This window comes from Oncorhynchus tshawytscha, linkage group LG07 (assembly GCF_018296145.1).
Source record: "Oncorhynchus tshawytscha isolate Ot180627B linkage group LG07, Otsh_v2.0, whole genome shotgun sequence".
Classification (NCBI taxonomy): Eukaryota; Metazoa; Chordata; class Actinopteri; order Salmoniformes; family Salmonidae; genus Oncorhynchus; species Oncorhynchus tshawytscha.
The window spans coordinates 49,665,370-49,690,067 of NC_056435.1; the positions used below are offsets into that span (position 1 = coordinate 49,665,370).

A 24,698-nucleotide genomic window follows, 5' to 3' on the forward strand; every position below is an offset into this window, starting at 1 on the left:
TTCCTGGACATTTCTGGGGGGAATGGCCCTAGCCCTCACCCTCCGATCCAACAGGTCCCAGACGTGCTCAATGGGATTGAGATCCGGGCTCTTCGCTGGCCATGGCAGAACACTGATAATCCTGTTTTGCAGGAAATCACGCACAGAACGAGCAGTATGGCTGGTGGCATTGTCATGCTGGAGGGTCATGTTAGGATGAGCCTGCAGGAAGGGTACCAGATGAGGGAGGATGATGACTTCCCTGTAACGCACAGCGTTGAGATTGCCTGCAATGACAACAAGCTCAGTCCGATGATGCTGTGACACACCGCCCCAGACCATGACGGGCCCTCCACCTCCAAATCGATCCTGCTCCAGAGTACAGGCCTCGGTGTAAAGCTCATTCCTTCGACAATAAACGCAAATCCAACCATCACCCCTGGTGAGACAAAATCATGACTTGTCAGTGAAGAGCACTTTTTGCCAGTCTTGTCTGGTCCAGCGACGGTGGGTTTGTGGCATAGGCAACGTTGTTGCCGGTGATGTCTGGTGAGGACCTGCATTTACAACAGGCCTCAGTCCAGCCTCTCTCAGTCTATTGCAGACAGTCTGAGCACTGATGGAGGGATTGTGCATTCCTGGTGTAACTCAGGCAGTTGTTGTTGCCATTCTGTACCTGTCCCGCAGGTGTGATGTTCGGATGTTCCGGTCCTGTGCAGGTGTTGTTACACGTGGTCTGCCGCTGCGAGGACGATCAGCTGTCCGTCCTGTCTCCCTGTAATGCTGTCTTAGGCGTCTCACAGTACGAAAATGGAAATTTATTGCCCTGGCAACATCTGTAGTCCTCATGACTCCTTGCAGCATGCCTAAGGCACATTCTCACAGATGAGCAGGGACCCTAGGCATCCTTCTTTTGGTGTTTTTCAGAGTCCGTAGAAAGGCCTCTTTAGTGTCCTAAGTTTTCATAACTGTGACCTTAATTGCCTACCGTCTGTAAACTGTTAGTGTCTTAACGACCGTTCCACAGGTGCATGTTCATTAATTGTTTATGGTTAATTGAACAAGCATGAGAAACAGTGTTTAAACCCTTTACAATGAAGATCTGTGAAGTTATTTGGATTTTTAACAAATTATCTTTGAAAGACAGGATCGTGTAAAAGGAACGTTTCTGTTTTTGCTGAGTTTATTTTGTACAGAGCTTCATAATGTTGAATCTGGTCACAGTTTGTGACTATTATACTACCTCACCCTTGATGAAAACAAATTCAGAGGAACATGGAACAACTACAAGCGATCTGTTCTCAGGGAAACCCCTGCAGAATGGAAATAATGTAAGATTAGTGAAACATAAAAGGATTAGTTAACAACCCAGAGAAGGAGCTACATTTCCTCATGCTGACCTCTGTGATTGGACAATCCTATGTGATCAGAATGACCCACTTTCATTATATAAGCCCCGCATCTGCCCTAGCTATTGCCAAAGATTGTTATATTGACAAGATAGTCAAGTGACTGCTCTCTAACAATGGAAATATGTCAATCACATTTACTTATAAAGCCCTTTATACATCAGCAGTTGTTGCAAATTGCTTAAACAGAAACCGAGCCTAAAACCCCAGAGAGCAAGCAATACATGTCCTCAAAGATGAAGGCAGGCGAGATCAGGTCTGACCATTCTAGCCAATGAGAGGACATATACGTGCTTCAACAACAGGGCATAGAGATAGATAAGAGGACTCATCTTTGTATCTGTGCCATTATAGCGTCTGTGACAGCCTCAATGGCGCTGCCCGTGCTATCTTTTTCATTGGCTGATTGACTTCGAAATCTTTGGAATCCACACCCAGATGACTACTTTAAAATGGCAAAGTCCATGCTAAATGGGTTATATCATGAGTCCTCTAACTTCATGATAAAGGGCACAACTGCAGAAATGCCACGTACGTCCACTTATATCATTGCATTTGTAACAACCTAACCATTCATTACGAAACTTATATTAAATCAAATAAGCCTCAAGTAACAAATTAGCAATTGTATTTTTTGTTTACCAAATTTGACATTCATTGACCTCCATACAAAAATTCCTCACTTCGTAGGCTTATTTAAGTGGACAGAGTTTAGGAGGACTAAAACCTCTCGCGTCACCACTCCCTCTCTGCTATTGCCCAAAATGTGACATGGCCACTGATTCTTAATTAACACAAGTTCATCACATATTATGATGTCATAATGTAATGAATGTCCCTACATGCCGTGGTTGCGTCCCAAATGAAACCCTATTTACTACATAGTGCACTACTTCTGACCACTGCCACTACGGGTCATAGTCAAAAAAAGTGCACTATATAGGGAAAACAGTGCTATTTGGGATGTCCCCTCTGAATTTGACTTTGATTCAACCATATTGTTTGTGGAATGCAAATCTGTGTGATTAGGAATAATTCCTAATTATGATTAGGAAATCTGTGTGATTAGGAATTTGCTGCTCTCTGGAGATGTGGACACAAATGCACTACAGTAGACACACATGCACTAATCAATGTTTTATTCCATCTTTGAAAAACAACTTTCAGAATTGCTAGTTTAACAAAAAAGCCCAAATATAATGCAGGAGTCTTACGTTTGTTTGATAAAATAGCTGTAAAAACAGTATTTTTAACTCCAGACGTGCACGAGAGTAATGTTTTATAATTTTTTTGCATTATACTGTATGTATTACTGCATAGTTTCTACACAAAATTTGAAGTTTGTTCATTGTACACAACCTGACCAAACCCCACAATCAATCCAACAGAATCCAGTTAACAAAAAACTAAAATGGAGAAATGATTTTATCCAGACAGAAATCTCATCCATTAGAAGAATAATAGACTGGTCACCATCACAATCTATCCAATAGATTGATCAGTATATACATAAAAACAACGCTGCATCAATCGATTGTACCCTCGGACTCATGTCTCATTTTGTTCCGATTGTTTGGCATCTAAGAATCCATACAGAAAGTAAGCCAACTGAACACTGAAAATAGATCTCCATATTTTGTAATGGCCAAAATATTTTAAATTGGAATAATTCATTTCCAAAACAAAAGACCACCGAAAGCTTTTTAGAGCTACATTTGTATCCATTCTTTGCTTTTAATATTTCAAAAATATTGTGACTTTGTATACATATGGCTTTCATATAAAAAAAATTATAATAATTACAAAGAATTCTCTTGATAAGTCACCAAAACCTTTTTTTAATTTTTATTTTTACAGATGGACTGTTTAGGACAATCTATTTCAAATACATTTCTCTCCAGTTCTTTACATTCTTTCTTTCCAGGACTTTGAGAAAATAAAAACTGTTGTATGAGTGAGATAAAATAATAGTATGATAATTATCCTACCATCATTCAGATGCTTAGAAGATTATGAAGTGATCATGAAATCTTGTATTTCTCACAAACAGTAAACTATATTTGAATCAAACACAGGACATGTCTGATGTCGTTTTGGTTGAGGGCCATAAGCATGCCCTTCATGGGCGTTACATATTAACTCGCAATCAGGGATGAACGTTTACTCCTTCCGAAACAGTGATCCAAAACATTACTAATTAGGGTTCGACACGTCACCTCTGATGTGAATGTCAAGATAAGTCATTTCATGTCAGCAGACATTATGACTGAATATACCAGGTATCATGTGTGGGCCTCTAACCTAATTACAATTACTGACAATTAAGTGATGCATGTTTAAAGCAACAAGACTGGTTCTTTCAACTAGAAGAAAGGAAAGTGAAGCAGAAAACACTTTAATTGAAATTTGTGAATATTTGGTTCCCCCTCCAACCCACCCACCCACCTCCACAAAATAAAAAAAGTGTTGAGCTTTCGTAAAAATGAATGTCTAACCCCACTTTACCTTTAGTGTTTCAGACATAACAATAAGACAGTCAGGTCATGCTCTGTGCACCTCTACCACATCCCACCACCAGAAGAGACAACTTAACATCCCATACAGAACTACTATATAGGGAATAGAGTGCTATTTGGGACACAGCCAGAGATTAAAATGCTTACAAATATCTAAAGAACAGAAACTATAGATTGGGAGACATGGAGTAGGCCTAAACGGACATATTTCTCTGACAGTATGGGTGTGGGGTCCACAACATCATAACACACGGCCCCTTCTTTCAATCCAAATGAAACAGCGGAGTAGGATTACTTGGTAAAGAGTTTTATGGATACTCAATTTCAGCCAAATACGAGACAGGGTAACAGTTATAAAAATGTAAAATAAAAAAATGGGGATGAAGACCCTTCGTGCTTTATTCCAAAGCTTCTATTGCAGAAAGAAACCTTAGGCACTTCATAGTGTAATAGTATGAGAAGGCGCTTTATCTTGTGAATAAAACCACAAAACAAATCTCTTTGGGGTGCAGTGACTAGTCTGGCTTGGGCATGTCTATGTGTGCTAAATTACAACTTGAGCAGTAGAACATCTTTTGCTAAATCCATCCAGTTTATGGCACCACAAAACCGCTGCCACCCCACAATGTGTACAACACCTGAGATATGGCAGTGAGTACCGTAGACCTTCTAGAACAACAGGCAATAACGCAAAGATAATTTATCAGACATACTTTTAAGTCTCAGTAATGTAGAAACATCTCACCAAAAATATAATACATTTTTAAATAATGACTTGGCAAAGTATGAGAAAGGGCTAAAGGTGGGGGCTAAACTAGTGTGCATTGTGTTCACTCTTAGCAGCTTATACAAGTCCCCCAAGCTAACCAAATAATATGGCACCCAGAAGGCTTGACACAAAATGTGAATCATTTTAAAACAAGGCCTTGGTTTATCCACTATGGCATCCTTTGAAGACTAAATACCAGCATAGAATCACTCCAAATTTGCAACACGAAGTCTCAATCAGTCTGTTCATTTAAATGTTTTTTTTTGCGTGTGCTAAAATTTGAGGTGAATCAGCTCAAGTATACTGTACCTGATATAGCTCAGGGTGAATCAGCATAGAGGCAGGGTTTGTTACACCACTGCATTTACACAATGGGTGTGACCCCTTGGATTGTAATGATCCCTATTGGCTGAGGATATCTTCAGCAAATGAGAATGGAGAATTTCATGTAACTACAACATACAGAGGCTGTTAATGTATGGCTGTTCTTCCTCAACATCCCAGACATTACAAAATTCATAATCTGTACTTCTAACCAACATATCCAACATTTAAAAGACATCTTAAAAATGTATAGAAAAGCGTAAAGATTGAAAAAGAACAACCATTTTCTACAAGGAACAAAGCTTTTTTTCCTTCTTTAAAAACACAACAAAAAAGATAATTATTTTGTTCTTATACAGAAGGCACAAAGATGGAGATCCCTTGCTCCCCATGTAAGGTCTGGTCAAATGAGGTCATATCATCCTATGTACTGTAATGTCTAGTTATGTCATGACGGCCTTGGATCAGAAAGACCACTTGTTCAACTTTCAAAATGAATTTCCTGAAGTAATCAATCCATTCAGGACAGAAAAGTCCTTAAAAACAGCCTTTATATAGGCAGTTGTACTAAGAAATTGAAATTAAATCACTATGTGGATTTAGCAGTTTCCTTGCAATGCTTTAGAGTCCTTCGTCAACGTGTTTATACTGAGATTATTGTCGAAGCAGAGAGGTGATGTGCAGAGTCCATTGTTTTGTGTCACAATTAGTGCTATAAAATCAAAGTCTTGTTTTTGGAGAAACAAAGACCTGGCCAGTCAGTGTGAATGATTGGATTAATAGTATGTGTTTGAGTTCCGATTTTAAAATGAGAAAAGAGTGAGCCACTTCGCATTGTGTTTGTTGGATTGTTTCCAGAACAGATTTGCAGCACCAGCTAACATACTGAGGAGGAAGAGGACAGTAGGAGCGGTGGACAGCCGTCCAAACACACAGTTCAGGGGCCAAACAAACACACCGCCGAGTGTGTCTAGGATACTAACACAGCACACAGAGTGCGTGTATGTAAGTAAGGTTTTGTTTTTTTCCGTCGGTTGATGGGTGTGGTCTGGCTGAGAGGGGGAGGCTCTGGCTTGTCAGAGGGGGCGTGTTGTGTCAGGGGGCTCGTAGCTGCTGCAGCTTGGCATAGACGTCGTCCGCCTCACTCAGCTCCTCAAAGACGGGTAGGAGGCTCAGCAGCTCAGTGTCCTCCAGGTCGTCAAACCAGGACACCACAGGCACCTGAGGACAAACAATCAGAATAAAACATTTACATTTTAGAGAAGGCTATTAATGAAGGAAAGACCCTTTCCTGCCACTCTGCAGTTGGGAAACATTGATTTCCACAGTTTAGACAAAACACACATTCATAAAATAAAATTGGCATCATCAAATAGCTTAAAACAGGGAGATCACCTCAGTGATTCAACATTGGGACAGGACAGTAAGTCCTATGGAGTAAGCTCAGTGAAAGATTGGGCTAGGCAGCAACACTCACAGCATTCTCAGGATGGAAGATGTAGGAGGCAGGGGAGTTGTCCAGGATAAGGGTCTTGTTGAGCTGGCGGCCCAGGCGGCTCAGGTCCTTGACGTAGCAGCCCTGGTGGAACACACAGGACTCCCGAAAGAGACGCGTCCCGAACACACCACACTGATCCAGCAGGTCTGTCACTGGGTCTGCATACTGCAGGGGAGACGGAGGAAGGAGAGAAGAGAAAGAGGACAGGACATAAAGATAGAAACAGAAAGGTAGAGCCAGGTATAGATGTAAGACAGAGAGTAGTGTGTAAGGGGAGAGTGGTATGTTGGGTGGTAGACGACTGAACATAGCTGGAATTGCAACTTTTTCTAACAGGCATATATCACCACCACCAGGGGGAGCAAATTGAATAAATACCAGTTAATTCTCTAAATCAACAGTAAAAGCAATGTTACCTTCGCAAGACTTGCAGTGAAGAGAACACACTCAAACAGCTCTCCCATCCTCTGGAGGAACTGGTCTACATGTGGCCTCTTCAGGACATAAACCTGGGACACATCACAGCACAGCTATAAGCATCTGGCTAGGAGAATCAAGTACAGCTATCTAACAGCGACCATCTATGAACACTAGTCTATGTACTAACTGACGGAAGCAACTACACACACACACACAACTCGTCCCTAAGGACCACAGTATCTATTGATCTTCAAATCTGATCAACCTTATTTACTGGCTAGTGATAAGTCTACTCACCTTAACAAGGCTAATGTTTTGGATAATTGAAAAGGCAACAGTGGGGGGACAGAGGCTGGTGAGCACAAGTGAATCCATCTTTCATCCACTCAACAACCTGGTTCAACATTTCAGAAAATAATAGAATGTGAACATAAAAAACATAACTGAACATGAATGTTAAAATAAGGGTCAGAAATGAGGCCTGCCTCCCGGTTTGGTCTGCCTGTTCTTTCCTTCTGTGGGTTAGGGAAAGCGTGCCAGTATGTGTGGTTGTCCCAGAGGGCCATGTTGGAAGAGGTCAGCCGCCTCCTGAAACAAGTAATCGAGAATAGGCCGTGCTGGTGAGAACCAGCCTATCCTGGATTACTTGAACCAGGCTGAGGCCAGGGAGCTGTGGCCAGTGTCCCAGGATGAGGAGGCCGGAGTGGGGAGAGGGAGGCCTCACTGACCCTTGGCTTAACTGTACTATACAGCTTCAAAATCTACTATATTCATCTTGACCATGGAAGAGAACACATTTATACAACAAATGTTCCATTTACACATGACTTTTCATTTCATGTATTATTTTTTTTTAAAGTGCTACATTTAAGAAGCAGTAGCGCTACTCCAATGGGCTGCAAAGTATAAAAATAACAGGGAGTCCCTTAGCAATGTCCTTGTTATTGAAAGAAAAGCAATTTTTTTGTCCAATAAAATTGATTGGAAATACTGTGTAGACATTGTTAATGTTGTAAATGACTATTTTCAAACAGGATTTTTTAAATGTAATATCTACATAAGCATACAGAGGCCAATTATCAGCAACAATCACTCCTGTGTTAGCTAATCCAAGTTTATCATTTTAAAAATGCTAATTGATCATTAGAAAACCCTTTTGAAATTATGAAAACTGTTGTGCTGATTAAAGAAAAAATAAAACTGGCCTTCTTTAGACTAGTTGAGAATCTGGAGCATCAGCATTTGTTGGTTCGACTACAGGGTCAAAATTTTCAGTCTATTTTCAGTCTATTCTTGTTCTGAGAAATGAAGGCAATTCCATGCGAGAAATTGCCAAGAAACTGAAGATCCTGTACAACGCTGGGTACTACTCCCTTCACAGAACAGCGCAAACTGGCTCTAACCAGAATAGAAAGAGGAGTGGGAGGAGGGCCCAGTGCACAACAGAGCAAGAGGAAAAGTACATTAGAGTGTCTAGTTTGAGAAACAGACGCCTCACAAGCCCTCAACTGGCAGCTTCATTAAATAGTAACACCAGTCTCAACGTAAACAGTGAAGAGATGACTCCGGGATGCTGGCCTTCTAGGCAGAGTTCCTCAGTCCAGTGTCTGTGTAATTTTGCCCATCTTAATCTTTTCTTTTTTATTGGCCAGTCTGAGATATGGCTTTTTCTTTGCAACTCTGCGTAGAAGGCCAGCATCCCGGAGTCGACTCTTCATTGTCCTCCATTGGAACACAGGAGTGATGGTTGCTGATAATGGCCCTCTGTACGACTATGCAGATATTCCATAAATAAATCTGCCGTTTCCAGCTACAATAGTCATTTACAACATTAACAATGTCTACACTGTATTTGTGATCAATTTGAAGTTATTTTAATGGACAAATGTGCTTTTCCTTCAAAAACAAGGACATTTCTAAGTGACCCCAAACTTTTGAACAGTAGTGTGTACACACACACAATGTTTGGGCACCTATTCATTTAAGGGTTTTTCTTTATTTTTACTTTGTAGAATAATAGTGAAGACATCAAAACTATAAAATAACATGTAATAAGCAAAAAAGTGTTAAACAAATTCTTCAAAGTAGCCACCGTTTGCCTTGATGACAGCTTTGCACTCTCTTGGCATTCTCTGAACCAGCTTCAAGAGGTAGTCACCTGGAATGCATTTCAATTAACCTCTTGAACCTCTGGGGGCAGTATTTCATTTTTGGATGAAAAACGTTCCCGTTTTAAACAAGATATTTTGTCATGAAAAGATGCTCGACTATGCATATAATTGACAGCTTTGGAAAGAAAACACTCTGACGTTTCCGAAACTGCAAAGATATTGTCTGTGAATGCCACAGAACTAATGCTACAGGCGAAACCAAGATGAAATTTCATACAGGAAGTGAGCCAGATTTTTGAGGCGCTGTGTTCCAATGTCTCCTTATATGGCTGTGAATGCGCAAGGAGAGAGCCTACACTTTCTGTCGTGTCCCCAAGGTGTTTGCAGCATTGTGACGTATTTGTAGGCATATCATTGGAAAATTGACCATAAGAGACTACATTTACCAGGTGTCCGCTCGGTGTCCTCCGTCGAAACTATTGCATAATCTCCAGGTGCGTGCATGTTTCCATTTTGAACAGAGGAGAAACCAAACTGCCACGAGTGACTTATCATCGAATAGATATGTGAAAAACACCTTGAGGATTGACTCTAAACAACGTTTGCCATGTTTCTGTCGATATTATGGAGTTCATTTGGAAAAAAGTTCACGTTGTAATGACTGAATTTTCAGGGTTTTTTCTCAGCCAAACGTGAAAAAACAGAGCGATTTCTCCTACACAAATAATCTTTTTGGAAAAACTGAACATTTGCTATCTAACTGAGAGTCTCCTCATTTAAAACATCCGAAGTTCTTCAAAAAGGTAAATGATTTTATTTGAATGCTTTTCTTGTTTTTGTGAAAATGTTGCCTGCTGAATGCTAGGCTTAATGCTATGCTATCTATCAATACTCTTACACAAATGCTTGTGTAGCTATGGTTGAAAAGCATTTTTTGAAAATCTGAGATGACAGTGTTGTTAACAAAAGGCTAAGCTTGTGAGCCAATATATTTATTTCATTTCATTTGCGATTTTCATGAATAGTTAATGAGCTTGAGGCTATAATTACGCTCCCGGATACGGGATTGCTCGTCGCAACAGGTTAACAGGAGTGCCTAATTAAATTTGTGGAATTTCTATCCTTCTTAATGCATTTGAGCCAGTTGTGTTGTTACAAGGTTGGGGTGGTATACAGAAGATAGCCCTATTTGGTAAAAGACCAAAGGTCAGTCAACACGTGCAGTCGCAAAAACCATCAAGCGCTATGATGAAATTGGCTCTCATAAGGACTGTCACAAGAAAGGAAGACCCAGAGTTACCTCTGCAGCAGAGAATAAGTTCATGAGAGTTACAGTGGGGCAAAAAAGTATTTAGTCAGCCACCAATTGTGCAAGTTCTCCCACTTAAAAAGATGAGGCCTGTAATTTTCATCATAGGTACACTATCACAGACAAAATGAGATTTTTTTTTTCTTCCAGAAAATCACATTGTAGGATTTTTAATGAATTAATTAGCAAATTATGGTGGAAAATAAGTATTTGGTCACCTACAAACAAGCAAGATTTCTGGCTCTCACAGACCTGTAACTTCTTCTTTAAGAGGCTCCTCTGTCCTCCACTCGTTACCTGTATTAATGGCACCTGTTTGAACTTGTTATCAGTATAAAAGACACCTGTCCACAACCTCAAACAGTCACACTCCAAACTCCACTATGGCCAAGACCAAAGAGCTGCCAAAGGACACCAGAAACAAAATTGTAGACCTGCACCAGGCTGGGAAGACTGAATCTGCAATAGGTAAGCAGCTTGGTTTGAAGAAATCAACTGTGGGAGCAAATATTAGGAAAGAAATACAAGACCACTGATAATCTCCCTCGATCTGGGGCTCCACGCAAGAGCTCACCCCGTGGGGTCAAAATGATCACAAGAACGGTGAGCAAAAAGCTTACCATCAGTAACACACTACGCCGCCAGGGACTCAAATCCTGCAGTACCAGACGTGTCCCCCTGCTTAAGCCAGTACATGTCCAGGCCCGTCTGAAGTTTGCTAGAGAGCATTTGGATGATCCAGAACAAGATTGGGAGAATGTCATATGGTCAGATGAAACCAAAATATAACTTTTTGGTAAAAACTCAACTTGTCGTGTTTGGAGGACAAAGAATACTGAGTTGCATCCAAAGAACACCATACCTACTGTGAAGCATGGGGGTGGAAACATCATGCTTTGGGGCTGTTTTTCTGCAAAGGGACCAGGACGACTGATCCGTGTAAAGGAAAGAATGAATGGGGCCATATATCGTGAGATTTTGAGTGAAAACCTCCATCCATCAGCAAGGGCATTGAAGATGAAACGTGGCTGGGTCTTTCAGCATGACAATGATCCCAAAACACACCGCCCGGGCAAGGAGTGGCTTCGTAAGAAGCATTTCAAGGTCCTGGAGTGGCCTAGCCAGTCTCCAGATCTCAACCCCATAGAAAATCTTTGGAGGGAGTTGAAAGTCCGTGTTGCCCAGCAACAGCCCCAAAACATCACTGCTCTAGAGGAGATCTGCATGGAGGAATTGGCCAAAATACCAGCAACAGTGTGTGAAAACCTTGTGAAGACTGTCATTGCCAACAAACGGTATATAACAAAGTAGTGAGAAACTTTTGTTATTGACCAAATACTTATTTTCCACCATAATTTGCAAATAAATTCATTAAAAATCCTACAATGTGATTCTGATTTTTTTTTCTCATTTTGTCTGTCATAGTTGAAGTGCACCTATGATGAAAATTACAGGCCTCAACCTTTTCAGTGGGAGAACTTGCACAATTGGTCGCTGACTAAATACTTTTTTGCCCCCCTGTACGTACGAATGGAAAAAAAAATTACATTTTTGGTCATCAACACATACTTGAATAAATCATCTTTGGAAAACATGTAATGGAAGAACAACTTCACCAGAAAGAGTGCCATCCCAGACAGACATCCAGACCAGACAGACATCCAGACAGACAGACAGACATCCATCCATCCATCCAGACAGACAGACAGACAGACAGACAGACAGACATCCAGACAGACAGACAGACAGACAGACAGACAGACAGACAGACAGACAGACAGACAGACAGACAGACAGACAGACAGACAGACAGACAGACAGACAGACAGACAGACAGACAGACAGACAGACAGACAGACAGACAGACAGACAGACAGACAGACAGACAGACAGACAGACAGACAGACAGACAGACAGACAGACAGACAGACAGACAGACAGACAGACAGACAGACAGACAGACAGACAGACAGACAGACAGACAGACAGACAGACAGACAGACAGACAGACAGACAGACAGACAGACAGACAGACAGACAGACAGACAGACAGACAGACAGACAGACAGACAGACAGACAGACAGACAGACAGACAGACAGACAGACAGACAGACAGACAGACAGACAGACAGACAGACAGACAGACAGACAGACAGACAGACAGACAGACAGACAGACAGACAGACAGACAGACAGACAGACAGACAGACAGACAGACAGACAGACAGACAGACAGACAGACAGACAGACAGACAGACAGACAGACAGACAGACAGACAGACAGACAGACAGACAGACAGACAGACAGACAGACAGACAGACAGACAGACAGACAGACAGACAGACAGACAGACAGACAGACAGACAGACAGACAGACAGACAGACAGACAGACAGACAGACAGACAGACAGACAGACAGACAGACAGACAGACAGACAGACAGACAGACAGACAGACAGACAGACAGACAGACAGACAGACAGACAGACAGACAGACAGACAGACAGACAGACAGACAGACAGACAGACAGACAGACAGACAGACAGACAGACAGACAGACAGACAGACAGACAGACAGACAGACAGACAGACAGACAGACAGACAGACAGACAGACAGACAGACAGACAGACAGACAGACAGACAGACAGACAGACAGACAGACAGACAGACAGACAGACAGACAGACAGACAGACAGACAGACAGACAGACAGACAGACAGACAGACAGACAGACAGACAGACAGACAGACAGACAGACAGACAGACAGACAGACAGACAGACAGACAGACAGACAGACAGACAGACAGACAGACAGACAGACAGACAGACAGACAGACAGACAGACAGACAGACAGACAGACAGACAGACAGACAGACAGACAGACAGACAGACAGACAGACAGACAGACAGACAGACAGACAGACAGACAGACAGACAGACAGACAGACAGACAGACAGACAGACAGACAGACAGACAGACAGACAGACAGACAGACAGACAGACAGACAGACAGACAGACAGACAGACAGACAGACAGACAGACAGACAGACAGACAGACAGACAGACAGACAGACAGACAGACAGACAGACAGACAGACAGACAGACAGACAGACAGACAGACAGACAGACAGACAGACAGACAGACAGACAGACAGACAGACAGACAGACAGACAGACAGACAGACAGACAGACAGACAGACAGACAGACAGACAGACAGACAGACAGACAGACAGACAGACAGACAGACAGACAGACAGACAGACAGACAGACAGACAGACAGACAGACAGACATACATACATACACATGTGTGTTGATCTAAATGCCATTGTCAATTACCTGGTGTGTTGTTCCTTCAATCTCCACAGGTACAATGAAGTCAGCATTACTGATGGGCTACAGCATTAGAGGAGAAGACAGCCGTTTATCATCAGTTTTCAGATAAAATATAATCAGTTGCAGTGACACACGCAAAAGACAAACGTATAGATTAACAAAAAAAGTGAGAAATTCTGATTAAGAGATGCATCTAAAAGCATAGCAAAGTTTTAAATTAGGAAAAAACTAACACTCCAACCCTCTCAGCTAACACTCCAACCCTCTCAGCTAACACTCCAACCCTCTCAGCTAACACTCCAACCCTCTCAACTAACACTCCAACCCTCTCAACTAACACTCCAACCCTCTCAACTAACACTCCAACCCTCTCAACTAACACTCCAACCCTCTCAACTAACACTCCAACCCTCTCAACTAACACTCCCACAATCCAAATCATGCCTTGTTATGAGAAACATGGACGACACTGATTTGTCTGCCAGTGACCATTGATTTGTTGATTGAATGTGTTAACAGCATCAGCAGCTCCCGTTTCACAGCCAGTGTAAAGCGCTACCTGATCCAGCTAACAGCTGTCCATTAACACTTACAGTCTAATAGTGGGATATAGAAGTCAGACGGGACACAAACAAAGGGGACTAGCCGATCAAACGATTACAGCTTGTTGTTGCAAATGAGTAAAGTAAGAGCTATGGATCATGCTATTATATATAATCAACTGCCATGGCCTGCATAGGATCAAAACAAGATGTCTTCGAATTCTTGATATGTGGTGAGATAATAGGTCAAACTATGTTTTCCAATAGCCCTGTTTCTTATTAACAGTGTATGTATATTACCTTGAAGGAGCTGTGCACCAATGTCTCATCCAGGTCAATGACCACACAGATCTTGCCCTCATCCTGAGGGGTTACCTCGGGCAGTAGACTTGTCCCTGGAACCTGAGAGGAGCGGAACAGGGGAAGGGTAGGAAGAGAGTAGAGGATAAAGGAGTAGTAGGGGAGGAGGGTGGAGGAGTAGAGTAGTAGAGGACAGTTAGAAGAGGAGATGAGGGTAGAAGAATAGAAGAGGCGTAGAGGATGAGTAGAGGAGGATAGAAGATTAGGAGTAGACGAGGGTAGAAGATTAGAGGGTAGAAGAGTATAGGAGGAGTAGAGGATGAGTAGAGGAGGATAGAAGATTAGGGGAGTGGACGAGGGTAGAAGATTAGAGGGTAGAAGAGTATAGGATGAGTAGAGGGTGAGTAGATGAGTAGAGGAGGGTAGAAGATTAAAGGAGTAGAGGAGGGTAGAAGAGTAGAGGAGGAGTAGAGGGAGGTAGAAGAGTAGAGGAGAGAGGATGATTAAAAGGATAAAAGAGTAAATGATTAGAGGAGGAGGGTAGAGGCAGGGTAGGGTAGAGATAGGATAGATGTGGGTAGAGGCAGGATAGATGTGGGTAGAGGCAGGATAGATGTGGGTAGAGGCGGGATAGAGGCGGATAGAGGCGGGATAGAGGCAGGATAGAGGAGGGTAGAGGCAGGATAGAGGTGGGTAGAGTGACTTTTCCCCTACAATTTAAATGAAAGATGACACACCCCACACTTAAAGCTGCAATGCAGAACTTTTTGGAAGACCTGACCAAATTCACATAGAAAGGTCTGTCATTCTCATTGAAAGCATGTCTAAGAAGTGGTAGATCTGTAGTATGTGGTGATGGTACAATGATTCTCTACACAACAACTGCTTATTTTGTCACAAACTGAAATTAAGCAAACTATTCTAATTTTATCAACCAGGAAATGGCAGCGTGATTTCAGCATATTGCATCTTCAATGAAATATTCCAGAGGGAATCGATCATCTATTGACCTGGAACCTCTGGTGCGATTCTATACAGGAATCACTTTTTTCCAGTTAGGAAAACCTTTTAGTTTGAGAATGACGGGTTCAATGTGAGTTCCAGAATAATAACCAATGACCTATCTACAGTAACAAATGGGTCATCTAAATACGTTCATGTATTTGGTCCTAGTGTATATAATTAGCCCATACACATTACAATTTCAGACACGTATCCTATTGCACAATGCACACTGTCCTGTAAAAGTGAATTAACTTCCTTTTCCACCCCAGATACAATAGCTTAACTGTAACATGTCTGAAGAAAATTGATCAAAACACAGAAATATCAGTTATAATACATTGCATCATACCAAATGTGACAGTTTAATCTAAGCCCATTGTCTCTACTCCCACAAAAACCACTGATATTGTCCTTTACGTACTTGATGAAACTGGTAGCGAAGGTTTTGAAGTAGATCAAGCTAAACAGAGAGATGAAAAAGACAGTTAAAGGGAAATTTCACAATTTCTCTACTTCATATTCATCATCTCCAGTACCACCCCAACATGTGAAAATGGCATGTTTGTATTTTTGTAGTAAGAAAGTGAGGAAGATAAGTGTTTCCAATGACAACAACCAATTAGTAAGCTATGCCTACTCGTAATTGGTTAAAATCACAGATTATGTCATTGAAACAATTATCTTCCTCTCTTTCTTACTACAAAACATAGCAACGCACAATTGTCATATGATGATGGGGTGGTGCTGGAGATGAATATGCATGAACTATACTGAACAAAAATATTAAAATGCAACATGCAACAATTAAAAATAGTTTACTGAGTTACAGTTCATAAGGAATTCAGTCAATGGAAATAAATTAATAAGGCCCTATGGATTTCACATGACTGGGAATACAGATATGAATCTGCTGGTCACAGATACCTTAAAAAAAAGTAAGGGTGTGGATCAGAAAACCAGTCAGTATCTGGTGTGACCACCATTTGCCTCATGCAGCGAGACCCATCTCCTTCGCATAGAGTTGATCAGGCTGTTGATTGTGGCCTGTGGAATGTTTTCCCACTCCTCAATGGCTGTGCGAAATTGCTGGATATTGGAAGGGAACTGGAACACACGTTGTGCACGTTGATTCTGAGCATCCCAAACATGCTCAATGGGTGACATGTCTGGTGAGTATGCAGGCCATGGAAGAACTGGGACATTTTCAGCTTCCAGGAATTGTGTACAGCATGATCATGCTGAAACATGAGGTGATGGTGGCGGATGAATGGCACAACAATGGGCCTCAGGATCTCGTCATGGTGCATTCAAATTGCCATCGAATAAATGCAAGTGTGTTCATTGTCCGTAGCTTTTGCCTGCCCATACCGCTACCATGGGGCACTGTGTTCACAACGTTGACATCAACAAACCATTCGCCAACACGACGCCATACACTTGGTCTGCGGTTGTGAGATTGGTTGGAAGTACTGCCAAATTCTCTAAAATGACGCTGTAGGCGGCTTATGGTAGAGAAATTAACATTCAATTCTCTGGCAACAGCGTATGTATGTGTATATATATATATTATTTTTTTTCTCCAGCGCTGGTCCAATAAAGTTGTTTATTTTCAAACACTTTTGCATGGAATTATTACTTTCTCTTAACATATTTATCTTCAACCTAGACAGCTGCTAACACTGGACAGACTTCCTAAAAGTAAGTTAGGCTGGCTGAGTACTTTATAGAAAGACCTAGCATTAGTGTAGTAGACCAACTTCTGTCCAAGAGGTTGTGGCTAGTAATGTCATTTTATATCAGAATTGGTCTTAAGTGGCATGTCCCATTAAAAGTTTTGATTTGAGGTAAGTCATTTGAGATAAATCGGAGTAAATTGAGAATAAAGGCTGGATGGAGATTTATATAACTTCTCCCTGACTGATAAATTTGACTTTATCTTTTAGATTCTTGTCGCCTCAGCTTGTATGCTGCTGTCTTCTTAAATCTGCACTCACGTTGTTCAGGTAGTCTAGACGCACCATGTAATTACAAGACAGATGGCTAATGGGGCCTAATATGACTCTGATTCATGATGGATCTATTAATGTAATTAACCGGCTAGAGTAGAGCTGACCTGATTTATACGGTACAACACTAGTATTTGGTTAAACATGGCTGTGTGCCCAATTGCACCATATTCTTGATATAGTACACTAGTTTAGACCAGGGCCCATGTGGCTCTAGTCAAAAGTAGTACACTATATTGACAATAGGATGCCATTTGGGACATGTCCCATGTCGTCATTACCCTGCAGATTAATATCTGTGATTCTCTGAATTACAGTTCCACTTGGCTTAATTACTCATGTCCCCACACCATGTTAAGATGTCTGACAGCTCATGAACATCACAATGATTTACTCAATCCCCAGTTCGAAGTATTATGGATTTAATTGGGCCAAGATAGACGTTGGCGATAAAGACAATTTAATTATTCAAATGCAAGCGCTTTCTCATAGTTGAAAGGCAGGTTTACCACCACACTTCACAGATCCACAGTATATTGATGACACTGTTTTAGTTAGCATGTTGGTGAATGGGCACAATTTAGACTTAGGCTAACAGATCAAACTCTGCCATGTGTTAAGGGATCGGACCCCTTTTTTCAATTTTTGCTTAAAATGACATACCCAAATGTAACTGCCTGTAGCTCAGGACCTGATGCAAGGATATGCATATGCTTGATACCATTTGAAAGTTAACACTTTGAAGTTTGTGGAAATGTGCAATTAGTGTAGGAGAATAACACATTAGATCTGGTAAAAGATAATACAAACAAAAAAACATGCAGTTTTTTTGAGGTCACTCTCTTTTCAATTGGTTCTCAAGTTCCTATCGCTTCCACTAGATGTCAACAGTCTTTAGAAATTGGTTGATGTTTTCCTTTGTGTAATGAAGAAGTAGGACAGTTCAGAACGAGGGTCGAGTGGAGTGTACTGTTTGTTTGAGGTGCGTGACCTGAAAGCTCGCTCCACTTGGTTTTTATCTGCTGTTGAACGCAGTTTATCCCTTCTTAAATTTGATTGATTATTTACGTTTAAAAAAATACCTAAAGTTGTATTAGGAAAGTTGTTTGAAATGTTTGGACAAAGATTACCGGTATAACTTATTAGATATTTTGTAGTCATGTTGCGCGAGTTGGAACCAGTGTTTTTCTGGATCAAACGCGCCACATAAATGGACATTTTGGATATATAACGACGGAATTAATCGAACAAAAGGACAATTTGTGATGTTTATGGGACATATTGGAGTGCCAACAGAAGAAGCTCGTCAAAGGTAAGGCATGAATTATATTGTTATTTCTGAGTTTCAGGTCGCGCCTGGTAGGTTGAATTATGATCGTCTGTGTTTGTTTGATGGGGTGCTGTCCTCAGATAATAGCATGGTTTGCTTTCACCGTAAAGCCTTTTTGAAATCTGACACGTTGGCTGGATTAACAACAAGTGTAGCTTTAATTTGATGTATTGCATGTGTGATTTCATGAAAGTTAAATATTTATAGTAATTTAATTTGAATTTGACGCTCTGCCATTTCACCAATGTTGTCAAACCATCCCTAAGAATTAAGCTCTAAATGAAAAATGTCCGGTCCATGTATGTATGCATAGTATCGAGGAAGAGGCAAAACGAGATATTTCACTTTTGCCAAAATCTGTCCAAAATAAGCCTAATACGTTTCTATGGGCTTATTTTGTGCCTAAACTTGTCGCCTGCCTTCCCACCTTGGGCCGACTCCCGTTGTTAGGGCGGAAACATAAGCATCTTGTCATTATATACATATCTCTAATAGTGTTCTCTGTCGGTCGGGTCATTTAACTGTTTTATTAAATGTAACTGTTTGTTGACCGCTTAATGAGGGTCTGTTAGTCATTTGCATCCCTAATTTATATTTTTGTTCAGTGAATATTACTATATAAAAAGATAGTTCTCCATCAAAGTGGAAAATAAACAATCATAGTGAATTTCAGCTAACTACTCAGCAAACACATTGTGTAACTGTTTTACTGTCATTCTATTCATAATTTTAAAGGAATTATCTACAGCCACTTTACTACTTGATTTCCCCATTGCAGGTCATAGTTTCAATGCTAATGTAGAATCAGCAACAGTGCTGGTCTAACCCTGCCACATGGAATTATTACGTTGTCTTAACCTGCATTCTTTCGACCTATGAAGCTCTGAACCACTGGAGTGGCTAGCTGACTGACGGTTGTGTTACCTTGTCGATCGTCCCATTGTCCTCAGGAGGGAGTAGAGTATCCTGGGCAGGGGGTGGAGGCTGAGGGGCATCCTGTGCTCGGAGGCAACAGAAAAGCGCTTTGAAGATATTCCGGCTCCGAGGCTTCTTTGGGGAAGATTGGTTCACCTGGCCTAGGGAGAGAATGAACAAATTAATATTAACACATGGAGAAATGTGTAAATAAACTCATGGAAGGAGAAACCCCATATGGGCCATCCCAAACCTAGACTAATAAGAGATAGTGTTGTTATATGGGATTAAAGGACAAATATGTAACCCCCTACAACCTTGCCCCTAAACAGACATCTCTAGGACTACATTGATTTGCACTCGTGAGTCTTCCAGTCAATCTCAAATCAGTAACAAACACCCACAACACGTAGGCCTACAATAACGGACACCTCTAATTGGTACCAATCCTTTTGTCACCCTTTCTAATAACCAGTATAACCTTAGGGCTGGTTTCCCAGACACAGATTGAGCCTAGTCCTGGACTAAAAAGTTATTTCAATTAAGATTCTCCAATTAGCATGTTTTTTAGTCCAGGACTACGACAAATCTGTGTCCAGGAAACCACCCTGGCCATAATGTGCCTTCCGTATCCCTCTCTAGAGGAGAATCCTGTTTCCACTAGAATAGATCCATCAGGCCTGGTCTTTACCAGGGCTAATAGATCAGAGCAGAAAGGAAACTGATCCTGCTCTCTGTATGGGTCTATTTCGGCATAGCCACAGTTCACCGGGCCTGATAGAAGAGGAGGGAGTCGGCTCCATTTACACACTCAGGCATCAGAGGCATGAGAAGATATAAAAAGACAGACACTGACTCCCAAAAAGCACCCTATAGCCTATGTAGTGCACTATGGGACCTGGTCAAAAGGTAGAGCACTAAATAGGGAATAGGGGGCCATTTGGGACAAACAGACTCAAGAGGAGGCTACAGTCAACAAGCGCTGACAAACATATAAAAGGTGTAATATGTAGAAATCGCTCTGCCATTTCCTGGTTGCTAAAATTCTAAGTTTGCCTTATTTCAGTTGGTGACAAAAAAAGCAATGCATAGTGAAGAGGATAATTGTACCATCTAAACTGCTGTGAAATGTATTGTCAATAAATAAAAATATTGTATTTTAAGCTGTTTGAAGTTTGTGTACAAAACTAAAGGTGGCAAAACTAAACCAGAAGCATAGAAATAGCGCACATAGAACAGATCTACGGCTTCTTAGACTTGCTTTCAATGAGAATGACATCTATAACTCACATTTCTATGTGAATTTGGTCAGGTCACCCAAAAAGTTATATTGCAGCTTTAATGACAGTTAATGTATTTTATTAGACAAATGTCGACATTGCTATTAATAGTAACTACCAGGCGGTAGGGTTAGGCAGTATCCAGATTTTTATATCCTCATACCATCCTTCTCTCATGTCGGGATTTACGGTATTAACGGCTTAGTACAAGGGTTACCAAAAAAACTAAGACCATTGGGCATCTTTTACCAGAATGCTAACAAAATTAGCACAAATAATAACGAATTTCTATGTAGGCTGCTAGCTACATAAGCTAACAGGTGCAAACTAAAATAAACAAATTTCAAAGACAGGCAATCCAGCTAACAAAGGAATACATGTATAGGTAGGAGCTACAGAATGTCATTTTAGTTGAGTTTGGACATTTACAAGCGAATGTGAACGAGAGATTGTGGAAATTGACAAAGTTTTAAAGCATGCTTTTCTGAAGGAAGAACAGTAGTGTGTACACACTGTGTGGAGTCTGGGGGTTCTTAGGGCAAAGGCCCTGCCAGCTCAGCTCCCAGCTCCGAGAAGAAGGGGGAGGAGCAGAGCAGAGAAAAATCCCAAGGAAATCAAGCTGCAGTGGCAGCTGTACAGATCAAAGCCCTTTGGATGCGTTAAGTCTCAAACACGGCAGAAAGCTAACAGTATGATGCCCTTACTAATTCAGCCATTTAATTAAATAACTAGCAAGTTAAACTTAGGGGTCACAAATGCAGAATTCTTTGTTTTTTTTACACAGGAAATAAAATCTTAAAACGCTACAGAAATATCTTGATGCATTTTGTAAACGCAGATCTAAAATGCTTCTTATTGGAATTTCTGATTGGAATCAAACTCATTTTGTGCTTCAGTTGCACTTCCCCACTCACATGAGAATTCACAAACAAGCACTCCATCAGCAGACAGCACCCTGCAAAAAAACACTTAATATACACTGCTCAAAAAAATAAAGGGAACACTTAAACAACACAATGTAACTCCAAGTCAATCACACTTCTGTGAAATCAAACTGTCCACTTAGGAAGCAACACTGATTGACAATAGATTTCACATGCTGTTGTGCAAATGGAATAGACAACAGGTAGAAATTATAGGCAATTAGCAAGACACCCCCAAAAAAGGAGTGGTTCTGCAGGTGGTGACCACAGACCACTTCTCAGTTCCTATGCTTACAGGCTGATGCTTTGGTCACTTTTGAATGCTGGCGGTGCTTTCACTCTAGTGGTAGCATGAGACGGAGTCTACAACCCACACAAGTGGCTCAGGCAGTGCAGCTCATCCAGGATGGCACATCAATGCGAGCTGTGGCAAGAAGGTTTTCTGTGTCTGTCAGCGTAGTGTCCCGAGCATGGAGGCACTACCAGGAGACAGACCAGCACATCAGGAGTCGTGGAGGAGGCTGTAGGAGGGCAATAACCCAGCAGCAGGACCGCTACCTCCACCTTTGTGCAATGCCACAAATGTGCATACGTCTGCTCAAATGGTCAGAAACAGACTCCATGAGGCTGGTATGAGGGCCCGACGTCCACAGGTGGGGGTTGTGCTTACAGCCCAAAACCGTGCAGGACGTTTGGCATTTGCCAGAGAACACCAAGATTGGCAAATTCGCCACTGGCGCCCTGTGCAATTCACAGATGAAAGCAGGTTCACACTGAGCACATGTGACAGACGTGACAGTCTGGAGACGCCGTGGAGAACGTTCTGCTGCCTGCAACATCCTCCAGCATGACCGGTTTGGCGGTGGGTCAGTCATGGTGTGTCGTGACATTTCTTTGGGGGGGCCGCACAGCCCTCCATGTGCTCGCCAGAGGTAGCCTGACTGCCATTAGGTACCGAGATGAGATCCTCAGACCCCTTATGAGACCATATGCTGGTGCGGTTGGCCCTGGGTTCCTCCTAATGCAAGACCTCATGTGGCTGGAGTGTGTCAGCAGTTCCTGCAAGAGGAAGGCATTGATGCTATGGACTGGCCCACCCGTTCCCCAGACCTGAATCCAATTGAGCACATCTGGGACATCATGTCTCGCTCCATCCACCAACGCCACGTTGCACCACAGACTGTACAGGAGTTGGCGGATGCTTTAGTTCAGGTCTGGGAGGAGATCCCTCAGGAGACCATCCGCCACCTCATCAGGAGCATGCCCAGGCATTGTAGGGAGGTCATACAGGCACGTGGAGGCCACACACTACTGAGCCTCATTTTGACTTGTTTTAAGGACATTACATCAAAGTTAGATCAGCCTGTAGTGTAGTTTTCCACTTTAATTATGAGTGTGACTCCAAATCCAGACCTCCATGGGTTGATAAATTTGATTTCCATTGATAATTTGTGTGATTTTGTTGTCAGCACATTCAACTATGTAAAGAAAAAAGTATTTAATAAGAATATTTCATTCATTCAGATCTAGGATGTGTTATTTTAGTGTCCCCTTTATTTTTTTGAGCAGTGTATAAAACACAACAACCCTTGTCACTACATAGCTGGACTCAACTGATCCCGCTTTCTCTGGTTGTGCCATTTACAAACAAACAGGTCTTTGGAACTACAGTAAGCTTCATAATGTAAAGTAACAGGTGAAATGAAGAACGTGATCTGCTTTATCTCCTAACGTATTGAACAAGTTGACTGCAGGTACTTACTTAAAGTAGCTACAAATATTAAAACGTATTGAAAAACCTTCGCATGGCTATTTCCATACCTGGTATACCGCCCAAGCCTACCAGAAGGTGTAAGAGGAAATCCCCCCAAAATTGTCAGACTCCAGCCACCCAAGCCAGACTGTTCTCTCTGATACAGCATGGCAGGTGGTACCAGTGCACCAAGTCTGGAACCAACAGGACCCTGAACAGCTTCTACCCCCAAACCATAAGACTTTAAAACAAGACTGCTAAATAGCTAATCAAATAGCTACCTGATCTTTTGCACAAAGTATTACACTGACACCTCAACACACTACATATGCACACACACATACACTGACACCACACACCCCCACTTTCACACTCACCACATACATTGCTGCTACTGTCTATCTATCCTGTTGCCTAGTCACTACAGTACATAGCTACCTCAATTACCTCTGCACATTGACTCAGAACTGGTACTCCCTGTATATAGCCATGATATTTTTACTAATTATTTTTATTTGTTATTCATTGTGTATTTATTCCTTGTCACCATTTGTATTTTATCTTAAACTCTGCATTGTTGGAAAAGGACCCTTAAGTAAGCATTTCACCTTTAGTCTACAAAGCATGTGACAAATAATTCGATTTTGATTTGTTTTACTCTGCACCAAAAACAGGCTAGAATTGAAGAAGTTGTTGAGTATGCCAGCTCTCTGAGCGCAGCTACTAAAGTTAGGAGAAGAGATAAAGAGATGAGTAATTTGTCATTCAAATATATTTAACATGCTCCCTCCTGGATGAGGTGAACACGTGTGTACACACACTTTGATGTGAATGCCAAGCAGTTTGAGAATAGTGTTAAATGATTACTGAAGTTTCAATAGGCCACATGGTTGGTATGAATGTAAACAGTGCGGGTGTGGTGTGAGGGAGGCAGTGGGGAGTCACAGCGAGGCGCTACTAGC

At 41.6% G+C, this 24,698-nt stretch overlaps 1 protein-coding gene across 2 annotated transcripts in view; it reads right to left on the reverse strand.

The window, feature by feature from the left end:
* Nucleotides 1-2,510: 2,510 nt before the first annotated feature.
* LOC112254729 (carboxy-terminal domain RNA polymerase II polypeptide A small phosphatase 2) overlaps nucleotides 2,511-24,698 on the reverse strand; it is a 31,872-nt gene continuing 9,684 nt past the window's right edge. The window contains exons 2-8 of one of the 2 annotated variants that reach the window (XM_024427518.2): nucleotides 19,790-19,941; nucleotides 15,951-15,989; nucleotides 14,525-14,626; nucleotides 13,686-13,742; nucleotides 6,912-7,004; nucleotides 6,475-6,660; nucleotides 2,511-6,218 (exon numbers count right to left, since the gene is read on the reverse strand). In XM_024427518.2, the coding sequence (XP_024283286.2) occupies nucleotides 6,093-6,218; nucleotides 6,475-6,660; nucleotides 6,912-7,004; nucleotides 13,686-13,742; nucleotides 14,525-14,626; nucleotides 15,951-15,989; nucleotides 19,790-19,941 (755 nt within the window). In that variant the 3' untranslated portion in view covers nucleotides 2,511-6,092. The remainder of the gene's footprint in view (nucleotides 6,219-6,474; nucleotides 6,661-6,911; nucleotides 7,005-13,685; nucleotides 13,743-14,524; nucleotides 14,627-15,950; nucleotides 15,990-19,789; nucleotides 19,942-24,698) is intronic. The other variant, XM_042324570.1, reaches the window with a different exon arrangement.